At 46.8% G+C, this 27502-nt stretch overlaps 1 protein-coding gene across 1 annotated transcript; it reads right to left on the reverse strand.

The window, feature by feature from the left end:
- On the reverse strand, nt 1-27380 carry PGAP6 (post-GPI attachment to proteins 6). Its single transcript, XM_069734723.1, has 13 exons — nt 27121-27380; nt 19708-19885; nt 19413-19620; nt 14420-14553; nt 11382-11644; nt 9538-9851; nt 9095-9188; nt 7243-7366; nt 5385-5521; nt 4305-4483; nt 3397-3543; nt 3139-3255; nt 1-974 (listed from the first exon to the last, which is right to left on the reverse strand). The coding sequence occupies exons 1-13, from the start codon at nt 27191-27193 to the stop codon at nt 678-680; spliced, it is 2265 nt and encodes a 754-aa protein (XP_069590824.1). The 5' UTR covers nt 27194-27380; the 3' UTR covers nt 1-677.
- Between the last annotated feature and the right edge of the window lie 122 nt (nt 27381-27502).

Raw genomic sequence — 27502 nt, forward strand, 5'->3', positions numbered from 1 at the left:
TTGCCAGACCCTTAACTTTATTGTGGGGGAGATGGCAAAAAGTCATTGGCGTCCCATCTGGAGTAACACAGAAAGAATCAGAAACGGCACTATTGCAGCCCTCCCTTAATTAGTTATCCCCCAATTCAGAAATTATTGCTTTCCACCCCCAAAATGAAGGCAGATTCCCGGTCACATAACATGCAATTCAGTAGTGATTGTTCACACATTCGTAAAGTCGATGCAGGTAACATATAGTTAAGGCATGGAGTCGTGCGGTCCCCGCAAAAAAAAAAAATGTTTTTTTTTTGGGAATATTTTTGGTTTCGAAAAACTGCATTTGCTGCTGTGCAATTGGAGTCGTGAAAAATGCAATGCAAAAAAAAAAAAAAAAAAATGTAAAAAGATAATGGCACCCAGGATCAATCATGGTGGTGTCCAATTCACACCAATCGCAGATGAATCCTTTATCGATCTGGAAAAATCAGAACTTGTCCAATCCCTCATGGAGGTAAAGAATAAAGAAAAAACGATGGCCGACTTTCAGTTCGTGGCCGCGGTAATGTCAGTATTAAATAAAGAGATTAATTTAAAAAAAAAATTCCTGTTCTGCTGCTCGATCAGTGTGAATATAGAGCACAAGCACCAACTTAAAGCGACAGGCTCCCGAATTCCCTCCGCTGGATGAAGACAATGCATCATGTGACCACGTATAATTCCTCACGGTCGTCCTTGCAGATTTTATAGTCGCAGTCCAGCAGCTGAGACCACTGCCACGACTTCTTGCTTCTTTCGCGAGGTGGTAGAAGAAATGCTACGCTGGCGGCCACCATGATGTGCCAGAGGCTGTGAGTATAGAAATAATTGGCGTTTGTTTCTGCGAAGACGTAAACTGAAATGGCGGTCAAGGCCAAGGCTACGCCAGGTAGGAGAAAAAATACCCAGCGTCTCCAACTGGGCGGGTAACAGTGGCGACGTTTCACTCCTCGAGTTGTCTAAAACAGAAAATTGGCATATTACTACACCCACATACACAACATTATTTGTAATAGGGAAACATTTTGGGGTGGAAATTATATATATATATATATATATATATATATATATATATATATATATATATATATATATATATATATATATATATATCCATCCTCTCGTGTCTCCCCTTTTCCTCATAGTTTGTAAGCTTACGAGCAGGGCCCTCACTCCTCTTGGTATCTGTTTTGAACTGTATTTCTGTTATGCTGTAATGTCTATTGTATGTACAAGTCCCCTCTATAATTTGTAAAGCGCTGCGGAATATGTTGGCGCTATATAAATAAAAATTATTATTAATATATATATATATATATATATATATATATATATATATATATATATATATATATATATATATATATATATATATGAAGCCCATACATAGGGAGGCTGTGTGGGGTTCATGCTGTATATGGGGAGGCTGTGTGGGGCTCATGCTGTATATAGGGAGGCTGTGTGGGGCTCATGCTGTATATGGGGAGGCTGTGTGGGGCTCATGCTGTATATGAGGAGGCTGTGTGGGGCTCATGCTGTATATGGGGAGGCTGTGTGGGGCTCATGCTGTATATGGGGAGGCTGTGTGGGGCTCATGCTGTATATAGGGAGGCTGTGTGGGACTCATGCTGTATATGGGGAGGCTGTGTGGGGCTCATGCTGTATATGGGGAGGCTGTGTGGGGCTCATGCTGTATATGGGGAGGCTGTGTGGGGCTCATGCTGTATATGGGGAGGCTGTGTGGGGCTCATGCTGTATATGGGGAGGCTGTGTGGGGCTCATGCTGTATATGGCGAGTCTGTGTGGGGCTCATGCTGTATATGGCGAGTCTGTGTGGGGCTCATGCTGTATATAGGGAGGCTGTGTGGGGCTCATGCTGTATATGGGGAGGCTGTGTGGGGCTCATGCTGTATATGGGGAGGCTGTGTGGGGCTTATGCTGTATATGGGGAGGCTGTGTGGGGCTCATGCTGTATATGGGGAGGCTGTGTGGGGCTCATGCAGTATATGGGGAGGCTGTGTGGGGCTCATGCTGTATATCGGAGGCTGTGTGGGGCTCATGCTGTATATGGGGAGGCTGTGTGGGGCTCATGCTGTATATCGGAGGCTGTGTGGGGCTCATGCTGTATATGGCGAGTCTGTGTGGGGCTCATGCTGTATATGGCGAGTCTGTGTGGGGCTCATGCTGTATATAGGGAGGCTGTGTGGGGCTCATGCTGTATATGGGGAGGCTGTGTGGGGCTCATGCTGTATATGGGGAGGCTGTGTGGGGCTTATGCTGTATATGGGGAGGCTGTGTGGGGCTCATGCTGTATATGGGGAGGCTGTGTGGGGCTCATGCAGTATATGGGGAGGCTGTGTGGGGCTCATGCTGTATATCGGAGGCTGTGTGGGGCTCATGCTGTATATGGGGAGGCTGTGTGGGGCTCATGCTGTATATCGGAGGCTGTGTGGGGCTCATGCTGTATATGGGGAGGCTGTGTGGGGCTCATGCTGTATATGGGGAGGCTGTGTGGGGCTCATGCTGTATATAGAGAGGCTGTGTGGGGATCATGCAGGATATAGTGCACTGTGTGGGGGCTCTTACAGTATATAAGGGGGATATCTGCATACTTAATTCTGCTCATTATTAAGTAATATTGATATTAACTAATATAATAATTAATATGTTGATATTAATATTGAGCAGATTTAGTTTCAGCCTATTAGTTCGACCTCCACAACAGTGATGGTCTCTCATTTGGCCCCTTGGAAAGATGAATTGCGCACCCCTGGTACAGATGGTTACACAGCAGCGATTGGAGCTCACTCCGATTGCTGTATTTATAGCGGTTATGTAATACAGCCAACAAATGCAGACTCGGCGCCACACACGATAATCTTACTGTTAACAGACTGGGTTAAAAAAAAAAAAACAAAAACAAAAAAAAAAAAAAAAAAAACACAATCTTAGGGATGAAGCCGAGATTTAGTTCCCACCCCAGACCGGCCCTTTGGGAAGTTCACTACTGGGGTATTGGTGTCTTTCACTTTATTTTAACAAGTCAGAGTCACAGCTATTTTGCAATTTCCTTCTTTTGGGAAAAAAAGAAGCAAAATAAGTCAAAGAAATGCAGATATTTACCCAGACAATCACCAGGAGAATTAAAGCAAAAAGACAGGGGCCCAGCATGTTCCAGATCCCCCTGCGGTCAAGCTGCATAGACATTGCGATAACTAATGTGCCGAGCATGAAGAGGACCTGGAATGGAAAAAAAAAAAATACATTCATTCTAAATTTACATTTGTTTTTCATTTTTTTTTTTTTTTAACATTCAATGTTGACTCCAGAAATAAATTCTGGTTCGTGTTTGGGACGACTTGGCGATATTTCGTCACTTACATATTTATAGATTTTCTTCAGCCGGGCCATACACAGTATGGTGACCCAGATGGCGACGACAGAGCCGAAGAAGTCGCAGAACTGCAGGGTGTCGTAGTCCATGATGCACATGACGGTCACCCCGGGCTGATCACAGGCGTGATAGAACTGGAAGAACAAAGCATGCTGACATTAATAACACAAAAAAGACAAACAAAAACAAAAAAAATGCACAAAAAAACAAGATAATATGGCAATGCAGAGATTCTGGGCATAAAAGATGAATGAAAATTTTACATTAAAAAAGTGCAATTTTGGGATCTGAAAAAAATTGTGGTGTATGTTGGGGTGGGGAGATCGACACCAGGGACCCATGATTATGGGGCGTGTTGAGTTAGAAGAGCTCTGAACGCTCAGGAGCCCGAGACAGCTGGGTTATGATGCCCACCACCCAGGGGTAACCCCTGAACACCATCATCCATGGAAAATTGAGAAGCTCTGCCGATTGGAAGGAAACTCAGGAGCTCCGTCACTACCGGGATTGAAAACAAACTCCAAAGCTCCGTCACCTCCCTGAGAAAAAAAACAAAAAAACTCAGGAGCTCCATCACCTTCCCTTTGAGAAAAGGGAGCTCCATCATCCCCGGGTGAAAAATGCAAGCACATTCTCATCCCTGCAGATGAAAAATTCAGTAGCTCTGTCGCCACAGAGGTAACCCAGTATCTCAGCCACCCTTCCAGGACTCGGGAGCACAAAAAACACAAAATCGGAGAAGCGCCTCCACCACAGAGAAAACCAGGTGTCGCCATTACCAAGGGGGGGAACTCAGAACAACTGACACCCACGACGGCCTCGCGATCCCATCACCCAGGGAGGGATAACCTATAATCCATGGTAGCCCATGAGCCCCCAACACCTGTGTACCTACCGTAGAGAAGAACATGGTGTAGGCATAGACAGCCGCCTCCACAAAGTACAGGTGATAAATTGCAACCACTATAGTGGGCACAAACATCAGGTTGCTGAGCGTCAGCAATAACGTGGCGATCAATTGCTGCGCCACCGACAGCGCGTTTTGGTCATCTGTGCAGCTCCAACCGGCCCAACCTGGCGCAAGATAAAATCCAGACAAAATTAGAATATGTCGGCAACGGCCGGCTTTAAACTGAGAAAATAAAAAGTATTCGGCGTGAACGTCACCGGCCACGGTGAATAGATTACGAGGATTTTCTGAAGGGCTGATGTTGGGGCATTTGGACACTTTTTCGACTACTTAGAGGGGATCGTTTTTGATGCACACATTGAGGTGTTTGGGGACAATTTGGTATCTATGACCAAAAAGGAAATAAGTTGACAATTTTGACGGAGTGTTTTTTTTTTTACCTGTAAGCTACTGACACATGACGCATGGATTGAAGGCCGGCTATGGGACAAGGAGTGCGCATATCTCAGGAAGGCGTCATGGCTGCAGGGCAGGGAGAGGACATGTGCACAGCGACAAAAATGTGTCCAGAATTAGAACAGAACCAGAGGCGATCAGGTGCATTCTGGGAGAAGACACCATTCATGTGACCGGCTAGGAGCGCCCCGGGGTACACTGCGGGGTACGGGTGGCTATTTTTGGACAACCTTTTAGACAAACATAACCATTTCTGCAACGAATCATATACACTCTTTTTCTTTGCTTTATCACGGTTAAGACTTCTGCTTGCCATAAGTGAATAAAAACCCCATACACATGGACAATAACTTGTTGGAAGGGTGGGTTATAACAAATGTGGGCAGCCCCCCCAAAAATAAAAAGTTATATATTTATTTTAAAATGACAGCAAGCGGAGATCTTGCAGCAGGCGAGGAATTGTAAGCTGCAGATTTCAGTGACCGCACGACAATCTTCTTCACAACTGCGTCCGACTGTCTACCCCATAAGGGAAAAAATGAATTTAATGCGCATATTTACACCAGCTCGCGGGCACGGTCGCATCACCACCACGCCCCCAACTCTCACCCGCTTTGCAGCTGCAGGCGGCATACAGATATCCGTTCCTCCGGAGCAGCCTGCACTCCCCGTACTGTCCGCAGTCATTCAGGCAGGGGCTGAGGTACGCCGTCACTATCACCCTGGAGACCTGCTGCTGGCACGTACTGAAAAGTGAGAAAAAAAAAAGAAAGAAAGAAATCAGATTTTATATGGATCTGAAATTCAATGTACAATGGAGGTCACATCAACGATATCTGCTGTAATCGATCCACAGGCGAGGACGGGGAAGATTGTGTATTGAGCTCAGTGCAACAAGAGTGGCACATCCCCAAGGGGAAATCCTAATTATGTCCCATCACCAGTGCAATGTAATAACCCAGAATAACGAGCTACACCGACCCCCGACACCCACATCTGACAACTCCGCTCAATGACGCGCAACACAGAAACACGAGATATAAACTCCTCAATAACACAGCTGCAACTCCAAGGAAAAGTTGTGGAATTATGGAAATGGCAGGATGGAGATGTGACATATCAAATGATGGAAAAATATACTGCCCCCTATGTACAAGAAAATAACTACTATAATACTGCCCCCTATGTACAAGAATATAACTACTATAATACTGCTCCTATGTACAAGAATATAACTACTATAATACTGCCCCTATGTACAAGAATATAACTACTATAATACTGCCCCTATGTACAAGAATATAACTACTATAATACTGCCCCTATGTACAAGAATATAACTACTATAATACTGCCCCCTATGTACAAGAATATAACTACTATAATACTGCTCCCTATGTATAAGAATATAACTACTATAATACTGTCCCTATGTACAAGAATATAACTACTATAATACTGCCCCCTATGTACAAGAATATAACTACTATAATACTGTCCCTATGTACAAGAATATAACTACTATAATACTGCTCCTATGTACAAGAATATAACTACTATAATACTGCTCCTATGTACAAGAATATAACTACTATAATACTGCCCCTATGTACAAGAATATAACTACTATAATACTGTCCCTATGTACAAGAATATAACTACTATAATACTGTCCCTATGTACGAGAATATAACTACTATAATACTGCCCCTATGTACAAGAATATAACTACTATAATACTGCCCCTATGTACAGGAATATAACTACTATAATACTGCCCCTATGTACAAGAATATAACTACTATAATACTGTCCCTATGTACGAGAATATAACTACTATAATACTGCCCCTATGTACAAGAATATAACTACTATAATATTGCCCCTATGTACAAGAATATAACTACTATAATATTGCCCCTATGTACAAGAATATAACTACTATAATACTGCTCCTATGTACAAGAATATAACTACTATAATATTGCCCCTATGTACAAGAATATAACTACTATAATACTGCCCCTATGTATGAGAATATAACTACTATAATACTGCTCCTATGTACAAGAATATAACTACTATAATACTGCCCCTATGTATGAGAATATAACTACTATAATACTGCTCCTATGTACAAGAATATAACTACTATAATACTGCTCCTATGTACAAGAATATAACTACTATAATATTGCCCCTATGTACAAGAATATAACTACTATAATACTGCCCCTATGTATGAGAATATAACTACTATAATACTGCTCCTATGTACAAGAATATAACTACTATAATACTGCCCCCTATGTACAAGAATATAACTACTATAATACTGCCCCTATGTACAAGAATATAACTACTATAATACTGCCCCTATGTATGAGAATATAACTACTATAATACTGCTCCTATGTACAAGAATGTAACTACTATAATACTGCTCTATATAGGGGTCAGTAATTACCTGTCATCTCCTGGGCACAGGATTTGCATAGAGAGATACCACCTATCTGTCACAGGGTAGGGGATATTGTGAGTGCCACTAGTTGCTCCGTCAGACAAATTGAAGGAAAATCCCTTTGAAAAAGCTGCAAAGAAAAAAAAAAAAAATCATATTTTGAGTATGTATGTATGTATGTATGTATGTATGTACTATACAATTGTCTAAGGGTCACTTCCGTCTTTCTGTCTGTCACGGATATTTAATGGTCGCGGCTTCTGTCTGTCATGGAATCCAAGTCGCTGAATGGTCTCGGCAGCTGCCTGTCATGGCTGCCGCGATCAATCAGCGACGGGCACAGTCCGATTAGTCCCTCCCTACTCCCCTGCAGTCAGTGCCCGGCGCCCGCTCCATACTCCCCGCAGTCACCGCTCACACAGGGTTAATGCCAGCGGTAACGGGCTGCGTTATGCCGCGGGTAACTCACTTCGTTAACGCCGCTATTAACCCTGTGTGACCAAGTTATTACTATTGAGGCTGCCTATGCAGTAAAAAACATCTAATGTTAAAAATAATTAAAAAAATAAAAAATTATATACTCACCTTCCACCGCCTTTCCCGCTCCTCTCTACGCTCCGGTAACCGCTCTATGCAAGCGGCAAGTTCCGGTGGCAAGCATGGTATGGGAGAAAGACCTGCCATGACGTCACGTTCATGTGAACGAACTACAAGGGGCCCTCGGAAGGTGAGTATATGTTTATTTTTTATTTTTTAACCTGTGACATATGTAGCTGGGCAATATACTACGTGACTGGGCAATATACTACGTCGCTGGCATTTCTGTGGAGGCCCACACAGCCCCCCATGTGCTCTCCAGAGGTAGCCTGACTGCCATTAGGTACCGAGATGAGATCCTCAGACCCCTTGTGAGACCATATGCCGATGCCGTTGGCCCTGGGTTCCTCCTAATGCAGGACAATGCCAGACCTCATGTGGCTGGAGTACGTCACCGATTGAACACATATGGGACATCATGTCTCACTCCATCCACCATCATGTTGCACCACGGACTGTCCAGGAGTTGGCGGATGCTTTACTCCAGGTCTGGGAGGAGATCCCTCAGGAGACCATCCGCCGCCTCATCAGGAGCATGCCCAGGCATTGTAGGGAGGTCATACAGGCACGTGGAGGCCACACACACTACTGAGCATCATTTCCTTGTCATGAGGCATTTCCACTGAAGTTGGATCAGCCTGTAACTTCATTTTCCACTTTGATTTTGAGCATCATTCCAACTCCAGACCTGCGCGGGATATTAGTTGTGATTTACGTTGATCATTTTTAGGTTTTATTGTTCTCAGCACATTCCACTATGTAATGAATAAAGATTTACAACTGGAGTATTTCATTCAGTGATATCTAGGATGTGGGATGTTAGTGTTCCCTTTATTTTTTTGAGCAGTGTATATCGGAGGTTTGGTATTTGCCTGGTGGCTATATCTGATTATATATACACATACGTCTACTATCTGGCTAGGGGCAGGTATATGGGCGACCAGCTGACCGTCACACCCCACACCCGGAGGGCGGACGATCCCTTCTATTTGGTAATAATGGACAGATGACGACGCACATTCCTCCCACAATATATACATATAATCTGTGGCCACAGGTCACCTCCGCACACCGGATCTACACAATGGTGGGACGTCATTGATCCCATTCCACCAGTCCGGTCATTTCCCACAGCCACTGACTAATCTACAAATTAAAGGGCCAGTTCCGTCTTATGATACATTGTAACAAATGTGACCACATGTTGCAAAAGTCAGTAACCCCTTTAAGGCCAGAAAAATAAACTATCTGGTTATATTACCTGTGCTGCACTTCTGCGTGACGTTCAGATTAAGGACGGGAGCGGCCGGGCTCAGACACGCCACCACCGTGCTGTTCACACTGCTGGCACCTGTCTGATAGGAAGAGCACAATGATGGGGGGAGTATTCCCAGGGTCATCACGACAACTTACAAGCCTCAAATTTTAACATCAGACAAACGTTAGGACCCTCAAGGAATGGTGGTACCCCCAGATAAATGACAACCAGGGAAGCGGTCATGTGGGTAAATCACGAGATCCCAACCATCTTGGTCAGTATGGACCCACCGGACCTATGGGCAGCGCGTCACTAGAACCAGGGAGCGGCTATAAAAATACAGGGGGTGGGTTAGGGGTTTTCAATGGGAATACATGGAACTTTAACAGAAAGTGGACATTCCCTTTAAGAGGAAATGTTATTAAAAAAAAAAAAATAATATTCACCTTATTCAGCTGCAGATTCACGACCAGCATCCCGCCGTTGTCGGTCTCCGAGCTGAGGTCAAGCAGGACCACGCTGGGCAGCTGAGAAGCCACGGGCACCGACGGAGTAGTCACTGGGAGGAACCGGACCGATACAACGTCCACGTCCTCCCGGATAACGGGGTACCTGCGCAGACAGGATCTGGGGCCCTCGTTCAGCAAGACGGTGGTGCTGGGGGTCGTCTGTTGGCCGTCTTTTAACGAGGAGTTGTTCTGGGAGAACAGGTTCAGGAATGACTGGAACGTTCTGGATCCTATACTTCCTGGTTTACAGACTGCAAGAAAAGAAGGGGTTAAAAGTTAGAGGGAAAATGGGTAGTCGTTATGGCTAGAGAACACAGAGATCCCCAGAGTCACAGACATTCACATATCAGGAACATCGCCGATAGGCCCAATCCCCCCGATTGATATCAGAAGGGTTCCCAGATATGTCCAACCCCCCCCCAATTATGCCAGGAGGGTTCCCAGATATACCCAATCCCCCCAATGATACCAGAAGGGTTCCCAGATATGTCCAATCCCCCCCATTGATATCAGAAGGGTTCACAGATATGTCCAATCCCCCAATGATACCAGATGGGTTCCCAGAAATGTCTAATCCCCCAATGATACCAGAAGGGTTCCCAGAAATGTCCAATCCCCCCAATAACCCAAAAGAGTTCCCAGACATGTCCAATCCCCCAATGATACCAGAAGGGTTCCCATATATGTCCAATCCCCCCCCCCCAATTATACCAGGAGGGTTCCCAGATATACCCAATCCCCCCAATGATACCAGAAGGGTTCCCAGATATGTCCAATCCCCCAATGATACCAGAAGGGTTCCCAGATATGTCCAATCCCCCCCATTGATATCAGAAGGGTTCCCAGATATGTCCAATCCCCCCCATTGATATCAGAAGGGTTCCCAGAAATGTCCAATCCCCCAATGATACCAGAAGGGTTCCCAGATATGTCCAATCCCCCCCCCCCAATTATACCAGGAGGGTTCCCAGATATACCCAATCCCCCCAATGATACCAGAAGGGTTCCCAGATATGTCCAATCCCCCAATGATACCAGAAGGGTTCCCAGATATGTCCAATCCCCCCCATTGATATCAGAAGGGTTCCCAGATATGTCCAATCCCCCCATTGATATCAGAAGGGTTCCCAGATATGTCCAATCCCCCCCATTGATATCAGAAGGGTTCCCAGATATGTCCAATCCCCCCCCATTGACATCAGAAGGGTTCCCAGATATGTCCAATCCCCCCAATGATACCAGAAGGGTTCCCAGAAATGTCCAATCCCCCAATGATACCAGAAGGGTTCCCAGAAATGTCCAATCCCCCAATGATACCAGAAGGGTTTTCCCAGATATGCCCAATCCCTCCCAATGATACCAGAAGGGCTCTCAGATATGTCCAATCCCTCCCAATGATACCAGAAAGGTTCCCAGATATGTCCAACCCCCCCTCCACCCCCCCAATGATACCAGAAGGGTTCTCAGACATGCCCAATCCCCCCCCAATGATACCAGAAGGGTTCCCAGATATGCCCAACCCCCCCCCCAATGATACCAGACGGGTTCCCAGATATGCCCAACCCCCCCCAATGATACCAGAAGGGTTCCCAGATATGCCCAATCCCCCCCCAATGATACCAGAAGGGTTCCCAGATATGCCCAACCCCCCCCCCAATGATACCAGACGGGTTCCCAGATATGCCCAATCCCCCCAATGATACTAGACGGGTTCCCAGATATGTCCAATCCCTCCCAATGATACCAGAAAGGTACGCCAATATGCCCAATCCCGATGATACCTGACAGGTTGTACGCCAGCTGGAAGGACACGCTGCTGTTCAGCCCCTGCAGTTTCTCCACAATGACGGTCAGCCACTTCTCCCACGGCGGAGACTGCAGGACGATGTCACAGTCCGAAACTTTACTGCAGTTCACCTCGTGGGAAGGGGAGTCCGGCTGGGCGAAAGACCCCACCGAGACCTTCAGTGGGCATCCGGTGGCATTAGAAGTGCATCTAAGCAGCTGTATCCGCAGCTCCTGAGTGTATTCTGGGACAAAAAGCCTGAGGAGCAAAAACACACACACGTCATTCATCAGTATCACACAGGATTAGATACAGAACTCAGCAGACAGTATCACACAGGACAGGATTAGATACACAGCTCAGCACAGTACCACACAAGATAGGATTAGATGCTCAGCAGACAGGATCACTCAGGATAGGATTAGATACACGGCTCAGCAGACAATATCACACAGGGTAGGATTAGATACACGGCTCAGCAGACAATATCACACAGGGTAGGATTAGATACACTGCTCAGCAGTCAGTATCACACAGGAGAGGATTAGATACACGGCTCAGCAGACAGTATCACACAGGATAGGATTAGATACACGGGTCAACAGACAGTATCACACAGGATGGGATTAGATACACGGCTCAGCAGACAGTATCACACAGGAGAGGATTAGATACACGGCTCAGCAGACAGTATCACACAGGAGAGGATTAGATACACGGCTCAGCAGACAGTATCACACAGGATAGGATTAGATACACGGGTCAGCAGACAGTATCACACAGGATGGGATTAGATACACGGCTCAGCAGACAGTATCACACAGGAGAGGATTAGATACACGGCTCAGCAGACAGTATCACACAGGAGAGGATTAGATACACGGCTCAGCAGACAGTATCACACAGGATGGGATTAGATACACGGCTCAGTAGACAGTATCACAGGAGAGGATTAGATACACGGCTCAGCAGTCAGTATCACACAGGATAGGATTAGATACACGGCTCAGCAGACAGTATCACACAGGAGAGGATTAGATACACGGCTCAGTAGACAGTATCACACAGGAGAGGATTAGATACACGGCTCAGCAGACAGTATCACACAGGATAGGATTAGATACACGGCTCAGCAGACAGTATCACACAGGAGAGGATTAGATACACGGCTCAGCAGACAGTATCACACAGGAGAGGATTAGATACACGGCTCAGTAGACAGTATCACACAGGAGAGGATTAGATACACGGCTCAGCAGACAGTATCACACAGGATAGGATTAGATACACGGCTCAGCAGACAGTATCACACAGGAGAGGATTAGATACACGGCTCAGCAGACAGTATCACACAGGAGAGGATTAGATACACGGCTCAACAGTCAGTATCACACAGGAGAGGATTAGATACACGGCTCAGCAGACAGTATCACACAGGAGAGGATTAGATACACGGCTCAGCAGTCAGTATCACACAGGAGAGGATTAGATACACGGCTCAGCAGTCAGTATCACAGAGGATAGGATTAGATACACGGCTCAGCAGTCAGTATCACACAGGAGAGGATTAGATACACGGCTCAGCAGACAGTATCACACAGGAGAGGATTAGATACACGGCTCAGCAGTCAGTATCACAGAGGATAGGATTAGATACACGGCTCAGCAGTCAGTATCACAGAGGATAGGATTAGATACACGGCTCAGCAGACAGTATCACACAGGATAGGATTAGATACACGGGTCAGCAGACAGTATCACACAGGATGGGATTAGATACACGGCTCAGCAGACAGTATCACACAGGAGAGGATTAGATACACGGCTCAGCAGACAGTATCACACAGGAGAGGATTAGATACACGGCTCAGTAGACAGTATCACACAGGAGAGGATTAGATACACGGCTCAGCAGTCAGTATCACACAGGAGAGGATTAGATACACGGCTCAGCAGTCAGTATCACACAGGATGGGATTAGATACACGGCTCAGTAGACAGTATCACACAGGAGAGGATTAGATACACGGCTCAGCAGTCAGTATCACACAGGAGAGGATTAGATACACGGCTCAGCAGACAGTATCACACAGGAGAGGATTAGATACACGGCTCAGCAGACAGTATCACACAGGAGAGGATTAGATACACGGCTCAGCAGTCAGTATCACACAGGAGAGGATTAGATACACGGCTCAGCAGTCAGTATCACACAGGAGAGGATTAGATACACGGCTCAGCAGACAGTATCACACAGGAGAGGATTAGATACACGGCTCAGCAGACAGTATCACACAGGATGGGATTAGATACACGGCTCAGCAGACAGTATCACACAGGAGGGGATTAGATACACGGCTCAGCAGACAGTATCACACAGGAGAGGATTAGATACACGGCTCAGCAGACAGTATCACACAGGATAGGATTAAATACACGGCTCAGCAGACAGTATCACACAGGAGAGGATTAGATACACGGCTCAGCAGTCAGTATCACACAGGAGAGGATTAGATACACGGCTCAGCAGACAGTATCACACAGGAGAGGATTAGATACACGGCTCAGCAGTCAGTATCACAGAGGATAGGATTAGATACACTGCTCAGCAGTCAGTATCACACAGGATAGGATTAAATACACGGCTCAGCAGACAGTATCACACAGGAGAGGATTAGATACACGGCTCAGCAGACAGTATCACACAGGATAGGATTAAATACACGGCTCAGCAGACAGTATCACACAGGAGAGGATTAGATACACGGCTCAGCAGTCAGTATCACAGAGGATAGGATTAGATACACTGCTCAGCAGTCAGTATCACACAGGATAGGATTAGATACACAGCTCAGCAGTCAGTATCACACAGGATAGGATTAGATATTGTATCTAACCATGCATACACAGCCGCACTCTAATCCCGGATATCTGTCAGTACCACACGATGACGGTGGAGTCTCGCCTTTCTTTCCCTTGTGACCTGAGGCAGCTATTGTCCCATCCATCACACCCTGCCTTACTGGTAATTACTTGTATCGGACCGGGTTCTTTATGGACTCCAGCACTTGCAGCGATGGCGCGTCCTCCTGCAGGATCGGCACGTCCACCTCTCTGAGGACAAACAGTTCTGGCTGGAAGATGTATGTGCAGGACTTGGTGAGACCCTGGAACGACAGAGAGGAACATCTATGCCCCCTGAGATCACTGCAAAGACAGGACATCCCCCTTACTGCACAGGATAGCTGAATGTTCCCAATACTGCTCACAGCTGAGGCTTTGTTACAGTTTTATCAAGTCTAAACAATCCTCATGCATCAGCAGAAAAAAAATCTCAGTTTGCCACTAAGAGAACAAAAAAGTAAAACAAATGAAAATAAAAAAGATAAAAATATAACAACATAAGAATTACCGGTAAAAGAAAAAAAAAAAGAATCATAAAGAGAAAAAGTTGAAACACCAAATTTGCCTTTTTATTTATCCAGTCATCACCCTCCAAGTAAAAATGCAATAAAAAGTAGGAAAGTGCTGTTTGTACCCCAAACTAAAAATGTCAGGTCACCACGTGAAAAATAAACCCTTGCACCACTCCAATGGGAAAAAAGAGAATTATTCTTAAGAAGGCCTTGAATTAAAAAAAAAAAAAAAAAATATATATATATATATATATATATATATATATATATATATATATATATATATATATATATATATATATATATATATATATATATATATATATATATATATATATATATATATATATACACACATACATGTAGATTCAAAGATTCAAGATTCAAAGAAGCTTTATTGGCAGGACCAGATACACATCAGTTTTGCCAAAGCAAGTGTATAAAGGCGATAGGGACTGTGGGGATGTTGGGTAGGAGCTGTAGGGGAGGTGGATGGGGGCAGATCCATTGTGGGGGCTATAGTCCATGGCATAGGGGAGGTGGATGGGGCAGATCCAGGGTGGGGGCTATAGTCCATGGCATAGGGGAGGTGGATGGGGCAGATCCATTGTGGGGGGCTATAGTCCATGGCATCATAGTTCTCTTTCTCGCAGTCTATGACATTCGCTCACATACCGCGCTGCTATCTCCACTGCTCTCTCTTCTTCTCCCAGCAGGATATATGTTTTCTCTTCCTCCTTCATGGTGATGAAGTCTGGGAAGAGATGTGAGAGTCTCCTGAAGTGAGTGTCCCTCACTGCTGAGTATTTGGAGCAGTGTAGCAGGAAGTGGGTTTCGTCCTCTATGGCCTCCTGATCACAGTGTTGGCACAGTCTTTCCTCCCTGGGCTTGTAGCTCTGCCTGTGTCGGCCACATTCGATGGCCAGACTGTGGGCGCTGAGTCTATATCGGCTCAGGATCTGGCGGTCTCTGGGGTCCGGGAGTTTCTCCAGATATGGGGCCAGTCTGTAGTCTCTCTGTAGGCTCCGGTACATGGTCAGTTTCTGTGAGCTGATGATATCATTCTTCCAGTCACTGACATACCTCTCCTGGCCTTCGTCTGCCATCTTCCTGATTCCGGCTTTTGTCAGGTTGTTGTGATTGGTGTTCTGGTCCGGTTGGGTTTGGCTGGGCTGTTCCGGGGGTTCTGGTTTTTCCTGTTTCACCTACATGTATCAGGGCTTTATGGTGATGGGAGCTTGGATTGCTCCTATGCAGGTGAGCCCGGAATGACAGCGCCCTCTTTAGAACTGTTAGGTGTAGAGGGAATCTGCCCAGCTCGGCCCGACAAGCACTGTTGGAGGTGCTCCGATGGACCTGGAGAAGGTGCTTGCAGAATTCCAGGTGGAATATTTCTGTTGGATTGGAATCCCACTTTGACCAGTCTGGGTAGGTGTGAGGACCCCAGACTTCGCTGCCATACAGGAGGATTGGGGCGATGATGGAGTCGAAGATTTTTAGCCAGACCCTCACTGGTGGCTTCAGATGGTAGAGTGTCCTTCGGATGGCATAGAAGGTTTTGCAGGCCTTGTCTTTCAGGGTCTCTATGGCTTGTTTGAAGCTCCCTGACCGGTGAATCTCTAGGCCCAGGTAGGTATATTTGTCTGTTCCTGTGAGGTCGCAGTTGTTGAGGATAAATGATGGGTGTTGGTCTGATCTTCTCTTTCTCCTCTGGAACACCATGGTGTTGGTTTTCTTTAGGTTGACCGGTAGAGCCCAGGTGGAGCTGAATTTCTCTAGGATTTTCAGGTTGTCCTGGAGGCCTTTCTCAGTTGGTGACAGCAGCAGCAGGTCATCTGCGTACAGCAGGAATTTCACCTGGGCGTCGTGGAGGGTGAGACCTGGTGCTGAGGAGGATTCAAGGGCCGTAGCCAGCTCGTTGATGTAGATGTTGAAGAGCGTTGGACTTAGGCTGCAGCCTTGTCTGACTCCGCGGCTCTGCTGGAAAAAAGCCGTTCTTTTGCCGTTCACACTCACGCTGCAGCGGTTCTCGGTGTAGGAGCTTTTGATGACATCGTAGGTCTTTCCTCCTATTCCACTCTCCAGCAGTTTCAGGAATAAGCCCGGGTGCCACACTGAATCAAAGGCCTTTTTAAAGTCCACAAAGAAGGCGTATATCTTCCCATTCTTTGTATTGTAGATGTGTCTCTGAATGAGGCTGTGCAGAGTATAGATGTGGTCAGTGGTGCGGTGGTTCGGCATGAACCCTGCTTGGCTCTTGCTGAGGACGTTGTGCTCGGTGAGGAAGGTGAGGATCCTCTTGTTCAGGATACTGTTGAACAGTTTTCCCAGGTTGCTGCCGACGCATATGCCTCTGTAGTTGGCTGGGTCATACCTGTCCCCACTCTTGTGGATGGGTGTGATGAGGCCTTGGTTCCAGGAACGAGGGAAGTAGCCAGCACTCAGTACAATATTGAAGAGTTTAACCATTGCAGCCTGTATTTCTGGTGGGCTGTACTTCAGCATTTCTGGTAGGATTCCATCCAGGCCACCGGCTTTTCTACATCTTATGGAGGAGAGTCTCTCAGTTACTTCCTGTAGTGTTATAGGTGTATCCACCGGGTTTTGGAAGTTTTTGATTTTTTCCTCCATTGCTTTTAGTTTCGCCATTATGTTTTCCTGTTCTTGGCTTAGTCCTTCCTTTGGAATGTCTTTATAGAGGTCTCTGAAGTATTGGAGCCAGAGGTTGCCATTTTGGATATGGTTGTTGTTTTTCTTGTCTTTGGTGCCCATGTGGTTCCATAGTTCCCAGAAGGAGTTGTCTTGGAGGGCATCTTGGAGTTGGTTAAGCTTGGTAGAGATGTAACTCTGCTTCTTCCTCCTGAGGATGGTTTTGTACTGCTTTTGTATGGAGTCATAGGCTTCCCTCAGACCCAGGTGGTTGGGGTCTCTGTGTTTCTTGTTGGAGGCTGTTCTCAGGGTCTTCCGTACAGCTTTACATTCTCTGTCAAACCAGCCATTGACCTGTGTTTCTTTTGGTCTCTTGTAGTCGACTTTTTTAAGGTCGGACAGTCTGGCCATTGCGTAGAATATATTGTTGAGGTCCTTTGCTGCTTGGCTCACTCCCTCTGGGTTTGGCATGTACTCGAGGTTGTAGAAGTGGTGGAGCATCCGCTGTATTTCAGGTCTGCTGGAAGCTTCTTTATATTTTAGTGCCGACATTTTGGACCATTTATAGGATGGAGGCCGGGTGAAGAGGCCGGTCTGCTGTGGCTTCTGAGTGGATGGTTTCTCTGTAGATTTCATGTACAGAAGAAGTTGGCTGTGGTCTGACAGGTGCGTTTGTGGGGTGACTATGAAGGCGCTGACATCTGCCAGATTCAGGTCTGTAATGGCGTAATCTACTACACTCCTCCCTACATGGGAGTTTAGTGTATACCTTCCTAAGGAGTCACCCTTGCTTCGTCCATTAAGGATATGAAGTCCTAAACTTTTACATACGTTTAGGAGCTTTCTGCCACTTTTGTTGACTGTACTGTCATAGCTGTTTCTCTCAGTGTGTACAGGGTCTTGGCCGTCATTCTCTGCTTCAAGTATGTAGATGTTTCCATCCGTGGTCAGGAAGTCTCTCTCTCTCCCTGTTCTTGCATTGAGGTCTCCATAGATGAGAACTTTGCCCAGGGCCTGATAATGGGCGGCTTCTCTTTGTAAGATCTCGAAGCAGTCTGGATTGAAGTAGGGGGACTCTGGCGATGGTATATAGGTGGCACAGAGGTGGACATCAGACTGACAGGTGAGGATGGAGCTGCTGATTCTGATCCATATGTGGCTGTCTCCTTTCTTCACCGGTTTGATGTACTGGTGGAGCTCCTCTTTATACCAGATCGCTACTCCTCCTGAGCCACGGCCCTGTTTGATGTTTTTATTTTTCTGGGCATGGACCAAGAATTCCTTGTATCCAATAGGCACCAGGGATTCGTTTTCGGCTCTGGTCCATGTTTCCAGGAGGATCTGAATGTCTATATTTTTCATACTTTGTATAAAATCAGGGTCCTTTGTTTTAGATCCAAAGGTTGAGGCGTTGAGGCCCTGGATATTCCAGCTGCTGATTGTAAGTGAAGACATTCTTCTGTGTGGTTTGTGTGTATATATCTTGTAATGAGTATGGCTGTGTGGGACAAACTGGATTTCTGACAGTTTTATAGAAGTGCTTGGTTCCATCCAGTCACATTATTATTCTGCGCAGTGCATTGAGCAGGTTTATTATCTCATCCCTATCTCTGCTCTGCATGTATCTGTGTGGGCTTGGTGGTCTCCTCGGTGGAGGTCTCCACCTCCGATGGTCTGACACTGGGTGAAGAGCTTTGTTTCTGGCTTCAGGAGGTAGCCTTGGGGTTTTCTGCTTTATCGTTCTCGGGGGTCTTCCAGTGTGATTATGGCCACTGTTGAATCCAGTATATCCAATATACACACACACTATATATATATATATATATATATATATATATATATATATATCACCGTAATCATAACAAGCTGGAGAAATATACTCAGATAATAAATGCTCTAAAATCCAAAATGGAAAAAGAAATAAAATAAAAAAAAACTGCCCAAAAAATTCATTGACTTACCTGAATCTCTATTTTTTCAGTATCTTTGGGCAGGTGCGCAGCTACAAACCAGTCCCCCGGCGTGGGGTTGCTGATATTTAAGTATAAATTACTCTGCATAGTGTTTCGAAATGTCATTGTCTGATTGAACGAGAATGGGACACTCGTATTTGGCGCAAAGCTGTAGCCCAAGGGGTTAATCACCGGTGGGGCTCCATAACGGAAGTGTCTGGAAAATACAAGACAAGATTTCGGGTTAGAGAAGTCGTGAGTACAGGACATGGTGGCGAGATTCTGCCGGACGAGAGAGACTTACACGGTGATCTCCACGTCGTCACAGCCGCTTCCTTTCCCTCGCGTGGCCTGAAGAAGCCACCGAAGCAGCACGGTGTCCGCAGGCACCTGGAACTGGAAGAGCCGCACGTTCCCGTACCAGCTGAAGAAGGACAACCGCTGGGGAGTTTGGGAAAACATCTCCGAAACATAGGAGAGATCTGTAAGAAAAACAATGCTCGTGAGACAGCGCCACCTAGTGGTTAAACTACCATGAACTACCACAACCTACAAACGACTGCTTAAAAAGGATAAGAAGATACGTACAGTATAAATTCAGAAGGTCTGCTGTTTGTCCTGGGACGCATCTATAGCATCCAGGCCATGAAGCCTAAGGGGGCCCAGGAGGTCCATCTGGCCCATATGCGCACACCATGCTAGACTTTGGATAGTTGGGTGCACTCTTGAAGATTTCGCATCCACAAGTTTTAACAATGAAAAATAGAAAGGATGAGCTCATCCAATTAAAAAAAAAAAGTAAAAAAAAGTAAAATACAGAGGACCTAGCCGTGCCCCAAGGACGTCAAGTAAAAAAATGGAAAACACTATAAGGCTATGTGCACACATCAGGGTTCTTTGCAGAAATATCCTGAACAAAACCGGACTTTTTCTGCAGGAAATCCGCATGCGTTTTTTTTTGCGGAGCTTCCCAATGCATTAAATAGCGGGAAATCCACAAAAAAAAAATCTGCTAAATTAATGAGCATGCTGCGTTTTTAACGTGGAAAAAAACGCAACATGTGCACAAAAATTGCAGATTGCATTCTATTAATAGGACGCTTAATGGATGTGTTTTTTTTTTGCGGTTTTATCGCGTTTTTATAGCGAAAAAACCGGAACGTGCGCAAACAGCCTTACAAAAATGAAATAAAAAAAAAATAAAAAAAGTTGCAAATCCAGAGCTGAAATTGGCTGGCAAACGCATTTCAGACAGTGTCATGCAATGACTAAGGACGTCCGTCTAAAACCCGTTTGAGATTATAATAAATAAATATATTATATATATTTTATAAGGGTCATATTCATCTCTCTGAGAGCGATAAGAAAAAAAAACGCTTAGAATACTTTATTCCTGGGCTGAGATCTAATCACTTTTAGAGGCCCGAAGCCTAAGGCTGAACTACTACGAAGGTGCTCCAATGCCAGTATTGGAAGTGTTGCTATGGAGACCATGTGCGGATCCATATTATTAAAAGACTTGAAACACAAATGTCATATACAGAAATGACGGGTGGATTTATAATTGGGCCTCTATGTGGGTTGTAATGGCCGCCATAGTTTTTTTTTTCTTAATGGAGGAAATGCTCAGTAATTACAGGAGAATCTTTAGATTAATCATTTACAGGAAACATAAGCCATTACAGCGGCTGAGTCAGGAACGGCGAAGATGCAGGACGGGATCGCCCGAACACAGAAGAAATGGCAAAGAAGAGAAATGATCAGACCGAGTTGTGATTGGTTTCCGAGCTTTGACCCCGAGCCCCAAGTCCATGTAATAAGACTTAATAAAACATGGTGGTTAGTGTACATTAACAGTACGAAATCTAGGCCCGAAGCCTGAGGCTGCACTACTGAGAGGTTCTGATGGCATCACGTCTCCTCCCGTCAGGTGCAGTGACGTCATGGTGACCTCAAGCGGATGCCAGTCGCCATCTACATCAATGTCTCCACCTACATTCACAGCCATTCAAGCCAGATGATAGATATATTAAAGAGGAAATTCAAGGTCTCCAGGACGTCACTGCACCGAGAAGGGAAATTACGGTCATCGGAACATGTCAGTAGTGCAGCCTCAGGCTTTGGGCCTGTGATTTATAGAGTTTACATGTCAACAAAGTATTCTAGATGGGACATTTATGCGTATTCAATTCTGGGAAAAGCTGGGCGACCTTTACAGCTTTCCTGCCGAGCTGTCAGAGAGAAAGAAATCATGGTCAGAGCGTTCCTGATCATCAAGATACATTTTAAGATGTAGTAAAATCTAGCTTTCATGACTTTGGCCCCAATTCAGGGGCGATTCTACTAAAACGTAAGACCTTAGTAATCCAAGTCAGACTGGTTGCTAGGGATACACTACCTGATAAAGACCTTAGTAATCCAAGTCAGACTGGTTGCTAGGGATACACTACCTGATAAAGACCTTAGTAATCCAAGTCGGACTGGTTGCTAGGGATACACTACCTGATAAAGACCTTAGTAATCCAAGTCGGACTGGTTGCTAGGGATACACTACCTGATAAAGACCTTAGTAATCCAAGTCAGACTGGTTGCTAGGGATACACTACCTGATAAAGACCTTAGTAATCCAAGTCGGACTGGTTGCTAGGGATACACTACCTGATAAAGACCTTAGTAATCCAAGTCAGACTGGTTGCTAGGGATTCACTACCTGATAACAGCAAACTGTGGACGCCATTATCAGCCTTTATACCCAAGATAGCAGGTGTTTGTTTACATAGTTATGTCGGGAATGGGCGATTAACCAGGACGGTGCCAGAGCCGCTGCTCTACGTCCCAGGGTGTGGTGCCTGCCTGTCGCTACATGTGGCAAATTTCTGTCATCCAAGGCCTCAAATGGCCAAAAAAAAAAAAAAAAAAATTTATATTATTACCTTTGTCCAGCCCATTTCTGGGGGTGTGTGTGAAATTATGTCCAATTTTGCCTTCTGGAGCAATTTCAAGGATATACAGTACTGAGTACTTGGTCTGATGGGTCCAAATTTGAGATCTTTGGTTCCAACCACCGTGTCTTTGTGCGACGCAGAAAAGGTGAACGGATGGACTCTACATGCCTGGTTCCCACCGTGAAGCATGGAGGAGGAGGTGTGATGGTGTGGGGGGGCTTTGCTGGTGACACTGTTGGGAATTTATTCAAAATTGAAGGCATACTGAACCAGCATGGCTACCACAGCATCTTGCAGTGGCATGCTATTCCATCCAGTTTGCGTTTAGTTGGACCATCATTTGTTTTTCAACAGGACAATGACCCCGAACCTCCTCCAGGCTGTGTAAGGCTATGTGACCAAGAAGGAGAGTGATGGGTGCTACGCCAGATGACCTGGCCTCCACAGTCACCAGACCTGAACCCAATCGAGATGGTTTGGGGTGAGCTGGACCTCAGAGTGAAGGCAAAAGGGCCAACAAGTGCTAAGCATCTCTGGGAACTCCTGCAAGATTGTTGGAAGACCATTCCCGGTGACTACCTCTTGAAGTTCATCAAGAGAATGCCAAGAGTGTGCAAAGCAGTCATCAAAGCAAAAGGCGGCTACTTTGAAGAACCTAGAATATAAGACATAATTTCAGTTGTTTCACACGTTTTTGTTAAGTATATAATTCCACATGTGTTAATTCATAGTTTTGATGCCTTCAGTGTGAATTTACAATTTTCATAGTCATGAAAATACAGAAAAATCTTTAAATGAGAAGGTGTGTCCAAACTTTAGGTCTGTACTGTACATATAGGTGTATTGGGGGAAGTGCCAATTACGCAAGTTCCTTTAATACCAGTGAAGCCTTGTGAAACTTTTTTTTCCCAACATCTCCTCGGGTCACATCACCTTGTGTAATTTTCACAGGCGATCCACAATGGCCCCGAGGTGTGTCACAGATGTGTCACTATTAAAACAATGGGGGGGAGGGGAGAAGTTTATTGCCAGATACTCATCTGACAGTCACATGAGAGGAAAAGCAGGAAAAAACAAAAAAAAAAAAAAAAAACAAACAGAACAGGTTTTCCCAATAGAATCCAGGATCGTTTGCAACAGAAAGAACAGAAACCACCAGTCCACAAACACAAAAAATGCAATACCTGTCTGGCATGTTACAATGCACATACATAAAAGTCTAAATCTAGAAAATAAATATGTGTTTGTGATTATTGGAAGTGTCACATGCATTTTCATTGTATTTTCCCCCCTTTAAATATTATTGGTCTCATGTATCAATTAATCCTGTTGTCCATGGCAACCAATCAGAGGCCACATTTCGCATATGTAAGGCTGTAAACTAAGCTCTCATTGGTTGCTAGATAATTTGCACAGCATAATTTAAAGGGGACCTTCCTATTGGCAGATTCCCTTTAATGGGGGGTTGTCCAAGGACAAAGCTTGCCCATATACCCACTTGGGATATATGGATGTCAAACCCCAGTGTTGGACTCCCCCATGTTGTGCGATGTTCTGGATGGACAATGAGTCGCACTATGTGACGGCCTTTACTAGTTATGTGTCACTAGTAAAAACATTTATGTTAAAGGAGAACTCACCGCACTGTGCAATCATTTAGAGCAGAACCCAGCCAAGAATTGTAAATCTGGAAGCTGAGATACGAGGTGCTGTCTGCAGGGTTCTCACAGTACAGGGCGGCCCGTGACCTATTAAAGGGGGTGATCCCTCGAACAAAATCCACATTGTAGGTCACTAATGCACGATCACAGATTTCAAGGACTGCGACCACCGGCGATCGGGAGATCGGGTCTCATCACGGGAGATCGGGTCTCATCACCGGCGATCGGGTCTCATCACTGGCGATCGGGAGATCGGGTCTCATCACCGGCGATCGGGAGATCGGGTCTCATCACCGGCGATCGGGTCTCATCACCGGCGATCGGGAGATCGGGTCTCATCACCGGCGATCAGGAGCTTCCGAAGGTTCTATAAGTGTGAATATAGGAGCGAGGGCCAATTAGGGCCAAAGGCGACTTGTGTCATCATTGCGTAACACCCTCCTCATTCTTGTGACCGAGCCTTTGGCAAATCCCCATGTCACACAATGTAATCACGTACAACTAATCCTCACATGCACTTTGCCCAGTAAAGGAAAGGAAACTGACCCAACAGGTGCCGCAGGGTTAGCATCCTTAAGAAAAACATGATTAACTTGCCTTTAACCCTGCTGTTCTGTTGGTCAAAAATGACCGACTTTGAACTTCAATATTCTTTAAAATATTCAAGATGCGGCTCTGAAACCCGTGGCCGACCGACCCATCCTCATTTAAGTCAATCAACCACAAGTTTCAGAACCGCATCTTGAACCCCCCAAAAAATACCAAAGTTCAAAATAGGTCTCCCCAGACCGAACAGAACAGCAGGGTTAAAGTGTACTGGTACCTGCTTATGCCAGAGAAGGTCTAGTGTGTAAATTATAACTGAAAAACAAAAAAGGTGTACCATCCCTTTAAGGATCCTACTATTTCAATAACCTGGAAATTCCTCAAATCTGGTGCCTATCAATAGACCTAACAGTGCTGGGCTACCCGTATCGGACCACGGGGTTATCAGACTTCCTGCAACGGTTCAGACAGTTCTATGGGATAACAGGCGCTGTCCCTTTAAATAATAGCTACGACGGGCACAGCTGGTGACTGCAGGGCAGAAGAGCCGAGTGCCAGGGATAGCGGATAAATACTGTAATGTACCGTAATAAACAAAAGGAGTATACACAGCGCCCGGGGGCATCAGCGCCGCGGATTGGACACACCGGAATATTAGGCCACTGGGAACTGCTGTTATGGCAAATGAAGAACAGAGACTCTGTGCCCATGGGCAAAATGGCACCAACTCTGCTCTGTGCAACGCCTGGCCAGAGAATGCTACGCTCCAGGGGCGAGCCATACACTTCAGGACAGACGTGGGCACTACTACCCTGCCAGAACACTAGGTACCGGGGATGCCTAATGCACAGGGTTCATCATGTGCCACTTATCAGTGGTCCACAGGTCAGTGCCCACTGCCTGCACAAGTACAGGCTCCATATAAAAATCACAGACGTCGCCACAATGCGACTGGTACAGGTGGGAAGTGACACCTGAAGCTGGAAAGCAATGTGTCAACCCATGAAGATGCCCCTACGGTGCCAGCAGGGGGATGGGGCATGTCAGTAGGGACAGAGACTGGGGGCACATGGGGCTCAGAACAGGGCGGGTGAAGGGAATTACGGACAACCGGGGTGGGGGCATCATGGGACTTCCAGAACTGCATGGCTGGCAACTCTGTATGTGCCCTTAGTAGTGCTGGCACGGGGCGGGGGGGGGGGGAATTTCTGTACTGCAGCAGACGTGACACCTGGGGGGCAATTCTGTATTTATCAGGTGTAGAGCTGACACCTTGGGGGGCACAGTATAAGACTATGGGGGGACACAGCTGGCACCTTGGGGGCACAGTATAGGACTATGGGGGATACAGCCGGCACCTGGGGGGGCACAATATGAGACTATGGGGGATACAGTCGGCACCTGGGGGGCACAGTATAAGACTATGGGGGGACACAGCTGGCACCTTGGGGGCACAGTATAGGACTATGGGGGATACAGCCGGCACCTGGGGGGCACAGTATAAGACTATGGGGGATACAGCTGGCACCTGGGGGGCACAGTATAGGACTATGGGGGATACAGCCGGCACCTGGGGGGCACAGTATAGGACTATGGGGGATACAGCCGGCACCTGGGGGGCACAGTATAGGACTATGGGGGATAAAGCTGGCACCCGGGGGGCACAGTATAAGACTATGGGGGATACAGCTGGCACCCGGGGGGCACAGTATGAGACTAGGGGGATACAGCTGGCACCTGGGGGGGGGCACAGTAGGAGACTAGGGGGGATACAGCTGGCACCTGGGGGGGGCACAGTATGAGACTAGGGGGGATACAGCTGGCACCTGGGGGGGCACAGTATGAGACTAGGGAGGATACAGCTGGCACCTGGGGGGGCACAGTATGAGACTATGGGGGATACAGCTGGCACCTGGGGGGGGGGCACAGTATGAGACTGGGGGGATACAGCTGGCACCTGGGGGGGCACAGTATGAGACTATGGGGGATACAGCTGGCACCTGGGGGGGGGGGCACAGTATGAGACTAGGGGGGATACAGCCGGCACCTGGGGGGCACAGTATGAGACTAGGGGGGGGCACAGTATGAGACTAGGGGGGATACAGCCGGCACCTGGGGGGGGGCACAGTATGAGACTAGGGGGATACAGCCGGCACCTGGGGGGGGGCACAGTATGAGACTAGGGGGGATACAGCCGGCACCCGGGGGGGCACAGTATGAGACTAGGGTGGATACAGCCGGCACCCGGGGGGGGCACAGTATGAGACTAGGGTGGATACAGCCGGCACCCGGGGGGGGCACAGTATGAGACTAGGGTGGATACAGCCGGCACCTGGGGGGGGCACAGTATGAGACTAGGGGGGATACAGCCGGCACCCGGGGGGGGCACAGTATGAGACTAGGGGGGATACAGCTGGCACCTGGGGGGGGGGCACAGTATGAGACTAGGGGGGATACAGCCGGCACCTGGGGGGCACAGTATGAGACTAGGGGGGATACAGCCGGCACCCGGGGGGGGGGGGAGACATGGCAGCTGTGTGGGGTCGGGGACAATCCTGCGCTTACCCTGAGTAGAGCTGGCACTCGGGGGGCACAGGACCCCCAGGGAGATCAGCAGCAGCAGTCGGGGGGCCCCCATCCTGGATCAGCTCAGCAGACACTTCCTCCACTCTCCCGCCACCATCATGGCGCTGCACGGTCACTGCCTCCCGGTACACACATGTTCAGACCTGGCGCTGAGGCCGCACACAGCTGAGGCTCCGGTGCACTGGGTCCTGCTCTGAGCTCTGCCGGCCACAGACTGAGAGCAGCAAACACTGCGAGACAAGACAGGACCGGCCGGAGGGGCGGAGCTACAGCGAGGGCAGGGGGCGGGGCGCCGCGCGGATACAATGTTGCCATGGTGTGTCAATATCCTGCATTGCAAACCACGCCCCCAAACACTGTC

Source organism: Ranitomeya imitator, chromosome 7 (assembly GCF_032444005.1).
Source record: "Ranitomeya imitator isolate aRanImi1 chromosome 7, aRanImi1.pri, whole genome shotgun sequence".
NCBI classification, from domain to species: domain Eukaryota; kingdom Metazoa; phylum Chordata; class Amphibia; order Anura; family Dendrobatidae; genus Ranitomeya; species Ranitomeya imitator.

Bases quoted from the DNA above. Each gene is read 5' to 3' on its own strand.
- PGAP6 (XM_069734723.1), bottom strand. From the start codon at position 27,193: ATGGGGGCCCCCCGACTGCTGCTGCTGATCTCCCTGGGGGTCCTGTGC. The intron at 19,621-19,707 runs GTAAGTCTCTCT...TGTATTTTCCAG, and splicing joins GACGACGTGGAGATCACCGT to ACACTTCCGTTATGGAGCCC. The intron at 7,367-9,094 runs GTAATATAACCA...TTTTCTTTGCAG, and splicing joins CACGCAGAAGTGCAGCACAG to CTTTTTCAAAGGGATTTTCC.